Below are 8,256 nucleotides of genomic sequence, written 5' to 3'. Positions count from 1 at the left end.
ACACACACAGCTCCAGGCCTATTTTTATTCCTTTCTGCTCCTTAGAAAGGTATAAGAAGCCAACTGCAAATAGGTTTCCTACAATATTGAACTTGGATTATCAATAATTTATTCTAATTATCTTACCTGTTCATTAATCCCCAGGTATTGTTTGTTTAAAACACTATAGAGAGTATAAATTAAATTAGCTAATTGTTCTAAACAACTCAAAGATACTATGTATTTTAAGGGGTAAAAAAAAGTTGATGCATCTCCTTAGCATTTAAACCAACCATATCCAATCCAAATATTCTATCTTATGTTCAGGCTGAGCAGATCCTGCCTCTCACACCTACCCTACTGTGTCATTCTAATGATAAACAATCATGCTATCAAAATCCTGAAGCTACAAGATAATGCATGATTGATTCAAAACTTTTGTCAGAGTAATCTGAATACTAAAGGGATAAATAAAAATCGGTCTGCTATAGTTGTAGTATTTAGAAGTACATTGTATTTTAGTTCTATCAGTTAAGTATGATAGAACAATCTTCATATTAAGTCTACAGGAAAGTTTCAAGTTAGGACTGGTTACACACAAATAAGGGGAAAAGCCAAGGGATTTAAAAATGAATTAAAGAAGTTTTATTTTCAGATCTGTTGTAATTTAGTTATGTTCTTATTCATTTACTTATGTAATGTTGTAATTATGAATCTAGAGAACCTTTCTGACATGCATAGAAAGTTCTATTGGATAGAATACTGAACAACAGAATATAAATGGAATTTGTAGCTTGCTCAAAAAATGTAATATAAAGATCAAATAATTTGTTATTTCTGCTACTAAAGTATGTGTGTATGTGTGCTTCTTCATCTAACTTCCTACTAGGTTGGTATGATGGTATGAGTCGGACAGTTTGACAGGAGCTGGCAAGCCAGAGGACTGCACCAAATTCTGCTGTCTGCTTTGGCAAATTTTCAACAACTGGATGCCCTTCCAAACACCATTCACATTTCAGAGTGTCCAGGGTGTTTTATGTAGCACCAGCACCAGTGGGGCCACCAATTAACTTGCAACACAAAGATCCTTCAATTGAGAGCAGGTGTTAGTATTAAGGGAGGTAGTTTAGTGCCTGGTGATGAGAGGTTAAACTATGATAGAGGGACAGAATCAAATGCCTTGCTGTAGAGGAGATACACAGCTACCTTAGTTAGAAGAGAGAAAGAAAGAGAATATTTATATACATGTATATTTGGAAAACAGTTTTTTTTCTTTTAAACATATATTAAAAACACAACTATGTTCTAAATTGATCTTTTTTACTAACATTTTCTTATGCATGAGTATCAAACCCTTATATATCATTTGCAGTGATTTTACATTTAGTACAACAGTTTCCAGAACATTTCCAGGTTATCCCAGCCTCATCTTCAGGATGTGGGTTGGTTTTAACTTTTATGCTGCCTTGTTTATAGTGGCAGCCACCATATATTTATACAGATTTTCCAACCAAATTTGACCATTAGAATATTAGTGTTCTTTGTCATTGGATTTGCAATGTAAGTTCTGTGTGTGTGTTGTGTTTTTAATAATGTGTGTGTATGCGTTTTTATATATATATATATATATATATATATATATATGCTTTCATTGTGCTACAGTGTTTGCTTTGACCTGGTTTCTACTGCCAGATGCCCTTCCTAATGCTAACCATTTTACAGCATCTAATGGGTGCTTCTTTTTGAGCCACTGGCACTAGTGAGGTTGCTATGCAGCTTACAAGACTACAAACCCCTAGAGGGCAGCTTTTATGCTAGGTGAAGAGTAAATAGGGGCCAGAGCAGAACCAGTTTCATGTTGTTGAGGAACTATATGACTACTCATTATTTTAAATGAGAGGATGGGAGTGACTGGTTGGTGGTAGAAATGATAGAAATAGTGTGATGAAGTGTCAGGGTAAACCTTCAAGCTATATGGTGGGTAGAAATGAGTGGAGCATAGGGATCATGAGTGTAGGTGGGTGGTAGTTGCAAGAGAGTATTGGGGGGGGGAGATGGGTAAAGGAAGGGAGATGATTGTCAGTGATTCAAGAAGGGAAAATGAATAGTAAAAGGTGACTGAAAGTGCAAATCAGTGGAATAGTAATATGATACAGTAGACAGGAAAAGAACAAGATAACTTGTTTGGTAAGTTGCAGGAATGAGTGAGTGATAGGCAAGCATGAGGAGCTTGAGATATGTATGGCTGTGGATGGGGAAACAATTTGGTGGCTCAGTGGAGGTGGGGGTTGATCAGTATTAATGGATAAAGGAGCAAGCAAAATGGTGCAGTAAGAAAAGTGGCATCAAGCAAGAGCTGCAGTTAGGGGGTTGATAGATGATGAAGGTGTTTTGAGGAGAAAAGATATTGTGCATGCATATATCTTTTCAAGAACAGCATATTACCAGTTATCCTGGTTGTTTATCTCCTTCATGAAGTTCAAGGTCTTGAGATCAGCCTTCACCACTTTATCCCATGTCTTCCCAAGTCTCCTGTATTCACAAGCTCTATGTTGAGTGATCAGCACTTTTTATATATTACAATTGTTTAATAAAAGGAAATTCAAGGATATGCGATTGTATATATTTTAAATGATATATTGACTGGATAGTTATGGCTGGGGCATTTTTGTGTTATCTATTAAAGCAGGTTACAGAAACAAAATTTTAAGAAGTATATATTCTTATAGCAGCATATATAAAGAAACCAAAGTAAATTTTGTCTCTTTGCTGCTTTGGTTTTATAGTTTACTTGTGAGTCATTTCAGTGTGTTAATAAAATAGGAGACAATCTCAGTAGATAAGATCTCTAATGCATGCATATGAAATATAATGAACATTTAATATATAATAATCACTCTCATAGAATACTGTAACATTGATTTTAAACATTTTGCTGCACATCAATTCGCTTGGATAGTAAATATAACTGACTGTTGGTTACGTCTTCCTATACAGTCATACGCTCTCAGCTGCAAAATTAGGTAACATCTAGTTCTCATGTATAATGCACACCTATAACTTTCAGGATAAAAAAATCTGGTGGAAAATTGCATATTATACATGAAAACACTGTATCGTTGTTTTAACCTCCACTTTTCCATGCTTGCATGGGTCAGATGAAATTGCTGAGGCAGATTTTTTATAGCGGGATGCTGTTACCAATTTTCATCTGTTTCCAAGCAAAGTAATATTTCTCTCAGTTCTTTGAACATGAATAGCTTGATGGTTGGATAAATTTTTATAGAAGATTGCAAACAGATGACATCAAACAGTGATATTTGTTTACTTGTATGTGTTTATTGTTTATAATGTTTGTATGCATGTTTGTGTTTTCTCATGTGTCTGTATACACTTAGATACCATGTCTTGCTTTTGTTGATCCTATCCAGCTTTTATATTGATCATTCTACTTTAAAATTTTCCATCTACTCTACTTTTAATTTGTGACATTTTTATTTCAGATATAATAATCATTATCATTGATTTAACAATTTGTTTTGTCGCCTGTACATGACGTTGCATTTCAGTCTAGCAGGCTAAACGAAAAAGCTGTTTTTCTTGATTGACAAGACCTCTTTCACCAACACAATCTCCAAACACCCCTTACTGCCACATTTTATTTTTCTGAACTTGCTTGCTATGTTAGTCCTAACTACACCCCTCGTTTACCCCCCCACCCACCTTTTTTTTTTTTTTCATTACTCTGTTTCACTGCCCAGTCTTTGTATTAAAAATGCTTAGCTCAGTCTTTCATGCACACCTCTAACTGCCATGTTTTCTTTAAACCTATTACTGCTCCAGGTAAACTGCATCAACTAATTCAATTCACCCAGTTAATCCCAATCTTCCCATATTCAAATGGGTATTAATGACCATGGAACACTAATTCTTTTCCTACTGACTTATGACTAAAACTCTAATTCTAACACTAATTAGGTAAGTTAGTTCATCATCATTTAACATCCATTTCCCTTGCTGCCATGGGTTGGGTGGTTTGACAAGAGCTAGCCAGCTGAGGAACTGCCTGGGCTCTGTGTCATTTTTGGCATGGTTTCTGTGGTTGGATGCCCTTACTAATACCAACCATGTTACGGAGTGTACTGTGTGCTTTTACACAGCATTGGCATGGACACTTTTACATGACACTGTCACGAGTGCTTTTTATTAGGATCACTTAGGTGAAGAGGGATGACAACCATGATTATACTTAGCTTGATGTGTCTTCTCAAGTACAGTAAATTGCCTAAAATTTCAACCCCTTGTCAGTCATCCCCTCTGAGGTCCAATATCTGAAGATCTTTTCCCATTAGACCAATTATATTTATCTCACAGTTAGTTGCAGTAATTTAGATAGCATTTGACTATGCTCTGAGAAAAATTAAATAATTGCTAGACGATAATGTTTGTCAGTAATTAAATAGACCAGGGGATTATTTTGAGGGTAAACAAAATTGTGAGAAAATTTAAGATAGAAGTTAACCCAAGTTCAACTCAGTTTTGAATTTTAGTTATCCATTTTGTATGCTGGCATGCAGGACATTATGGCCTGTATCAGTTCTCATTCAAAGTTATTGCTTGGTGAGCTGGAGGACTATGTCTTGCTTGTGCATTTTACAATTTATATTAGTAGTTCCCAAAGTGAGTGGTATTGCTCCACTGGGGAGGGGGAGTTCCAAGGGGATGTTGAAGAAAATTGGGGCCATAATGGGGTAGTGATTCATGTAAAAGCAACAAAATAATGGGTTCATTAGGTTAAGTTTTATTTGTGAAATACAGTTTCTTCAAATGTGCTTCAAAAAGAGGTCTATGTTTTTGATGGTTAGTTGAGGTGGGGGTGCGAGGAATGTGGCCTGAGTGTCAAGGGGGAGGAGGCAGCCCGAAAATGTTTGAGAACCACTGATTTATATGGCTGAATGCCCTTAACACTAACATCTTTACAGAGTCTACTGGTGCATTTATGCTTGTCACCAACACGACTGAGGTTGCCTCATACCCCAAGTCTGAAGAGTTCTCTCTAATCTATGATGTCTCTATTCATTCAAGTCAGAATCACCAAGTGAGTGAAAAGAGGAGACAGGACAGAAGGCCAACCATGAGTGAGTGAAAGGAAGGAAAGAATGATAAAAGAAACAGTGATCAAGCTGAAATGGTAACAGAGGACAGAATAATGGGAGAGTGACAATGCTGGAAGAACCATGCAAAAATAGTTTCCATCAGATTTCATCTTCAGAGGATCAATATATTTTGATACACAATGATACAGGTTGATTTAATGGCTATCTAAGTTCTGTAGGATAAAAATTAAAGCATATCAGTCACTTGTCTCCTAGAGAGTTGTCCTTATCCAAAACATTCCTGATATCTTGGGTCTAGGAATTTTAACTTACCTTGTCCTTAAAAGAAAAGTTGTTTACCTGTTAGAACTATTAACCTTTGGAGCAGTTATGTATGTTTATTGTTATTTTATACACAAATATTACCAGTTAACTGGAAGGTAATAGATATCAGCAGGAGGGATAGAATGTTCATATACTTGCATTCAGGACAAACACAAAAATGATATACTGTTGTGATATGATCATATTCAGTAATTTCATTATCCCACATAGGCTAGCTCACCTCGCATAACATTCACTATCTGTTTTATTGGGAAAGCATTCCTGAGTGCAGTTAATCAGATTATTTTAAAAATAATCACATACTTAGTTTAGGACATTCCATTAAACAGTTGGTTCATACATGCATAACTAGGTGATGCTATCTTGTCAGAAAAATTCCAAAGGCTTTTGTGTATGTGTGTGTGTTAAATACTTCAGATGAAATAGTAAATAGACTCAAGGCAATCCATTAATATAAGTCAAACAAAACTAGTCTACTTAAGTGTACTTATTCACATTCCTGGTCAGAGATTTTCAATATTCCATTCACTATACCTGTACTTCATCTCCAATACCTCCAGCTTTATAGAATACTATACAGGAGAAATTTGGATTATTTGGAGTGAAAAAGTTATGATATGCCAAAAGTATTGGACGTATTGCAACCTCCTTTTAATATTATCTTATTTGTATAGTATTTGTATAGTATTCCTAAAATGAACACTGTGTTCATTTTAGGAACCAATACTATAGAGATGATCTACCTATTTTATGCTTTGTGTTGTTACCAACTGGCCGGCCCTTTGCCAAGAGTAAATGACTTTATAAATAGAATATTGACTGATCTCCTGTAATGTTTTGAGTAGGTATAATAAAGCTTGTTTTCAAGGAATGTTTGTGTATCTTAAGGTTACAATTATGCAAATGTACCTGTCTGAGAATACCATCATAAAAAAAATAACCTGCTATACCAATGAGGAAGGTATAAAAACCTCATGGTATAAACTCCAAATGAATAAATACCAACACTTTTAACAAACTGATTCAACTCAAAATCAACAAATCACCCTTTCCATTTATATTCACACTACACAGAACCAAATACGCATTCACCATTCTTTCTCCATCTGTAAGGCCAACATACACGACTATATTACTTTCAATCAGGGTGGCGAGCTGGCAGAATCGTTAGCACCCTGGGCGAAATGCTTAGCGGTATTTTGTCTGCTGTTATGTTCTGAGTTCAAATTCCGCTGAGGTTGACTTTACCCCTCATCCTTCCGGGGTCAATTAAATAAGTACCAGTTACACACTGGAGTCGATGTAATCAACTTAATCCCTTTGCCTGTCCTTGTTTGTCCCCCTCTATGTTTAGCCCCCTGTGGGCAATAAAGAGATATATATTACTTTCATTCCGTAGGAGTCAATCTCCATACGCCAGTGTCTTAACCATGTAGGTTTAGATCTTGAGGTGGAGTAGAAGAGGCCGACAATAGTAAGGATGATTTGGGTTATTTTCATAATGCTCTGTGTTTAAACAATAAATAAATAAACTAATATAAAATATTTTCTTTTTCAGGAGCTCTGGAGATTCTTTATATGAATTATTAGGTGTCAAAAAGAATGCTTCAAATGACGAAATAAAAAAGGCTTTTAGAAAGGTATGTTATTGGAGTTCAACATTTTTGTTTTCAACTGTGTGGATAAAAGTTTTTTGTGTTTTCGAAAATAAAATCTCTAATTTTTTAGAAATTAACCCTTTAACATTCAGATTTATTCTGTCAAATATAATACTTATTTATTTGCGTTGTTTTTTTTAATTAATCATGTACTGTCTTGTAGTTTCGGGATTTTAATAATGCAACTGTTATTTTTAGAATGACAATGTAGGGTAAGTGTGAGAGATGTGACCAGTTTAAATGCTACAGGGTGTGTGTGTGTGTGTGTGTGTGAGAGAGATGTCTTTTTCTTTCCATGATTTCTATCAGTATAGAATCTTTATCGGTGATCATACTAAATGTACGAAGAGAGATAGTAATGAAATAATAGTTAGTTAGGATGACTGTCTGTTTTCTGCCTCCAACAACAGCATATAAATAAGTACTTAGCTGTGGCTTCAATATTTAACAGCTATAAAAGATAGAAAGGAAATTACATAAAAATTAAAACTGAAACAAACATACATGCACATAGTATATGGAATCAACCACAGCAGTAGCTAAGCTATCACTACAAACTCAATTGCCATCTTAATGCAACCATTGTTATTCATTTAGTCAAACCACAGAACAACGGGTGGTGTATCCAGTTGTCACAAATATTGGCACTATCTGTTTGCAAAAACCATGGAAATGAGAGAAAAGTTGGGCCCTTTGCCCTTTTCAAGCATTTAAACTGGCCATCATCATTGTTTAATGCTGGCATGGGTTCGACAGTTTGACTGAGGTTTGGAAAACCAGTGGCTGCACCAGTCTCCAGTCAGATCTGGCAGTGTTTCTACAGCTCAATGCCCTTCCTAATACCAACCACTCCAACAGTGTAGTGGGTGTTTTTTGCATAGGAGCCACTCAGGCGGGCCTGGCATTGATAACATTCGGATGGTGCTTCTTGCATGCCACCGGTATAGGGTCCACTCAGTGGGTACTGGCATCATCCATGTTCGGTTGGTGCATTTTACATGCCATCAGCACAAGAGCAAACCAGGGGGTACTGGCGGCTGCCATGATCAGATGGTGCTTTTTTTTTACGTTCCACCGGCATAGCAGCCAGTCAAGCGGAATTGGCATTGACCATGTATTGATGGGGCTTTTTCTGTATATGCGCGCGCGCGCACACACGCACACACACACACACACAC

The 8,256-nt window shown here is 36.1% G+C and overlaps 1 protein-coding gene across 4 annotated transcripts in view; it reads left to right on the top strand.

The window, feature by feature from the left end:
- Positions 1-8,256, top strand: part of LOC106872962 (dnaJ homolog subfamily C member 5) — a 103,400-nt gene that overhangs the window by 25,369 nt on the left and 69,775 nt on the right. For all 4 annotated transcript variants that reach the window (XM_052973245.1, XM_014920149.2, XM_014920150.2 and 1 more), the window contains exon 2: positions 6,979-7,060. In XM_052973245.1, coding sequence (XP_052829205.1) covers positions 6,979-7,060 — 82 coding nt within the window. The remainder of the gene's footprint in view (positions 1-6,978; positions 7,061-8,256) is intronic.

The sequence above is a fragment of the Octopus bimaculoides genome, chromosome 15 (assembly GCF_001194135.2).
Source record: "Octopus bimaculoides isolate UCB-OBI-ISO-001 chromosome 15, ASM119413v2, whole genome shotgun sequence".
NCBI classification, from domain to species: Eukaryota; Metazoa; Mollusca; class Cephalopoda; order Octopoda; family Octopodidae; genus Octopus; species Octopus bimaculoides.
Note: the sequence above shows the minus strand (reverse complement) of the source record. Positions and strands in the feature narration are given on the sequence as shown.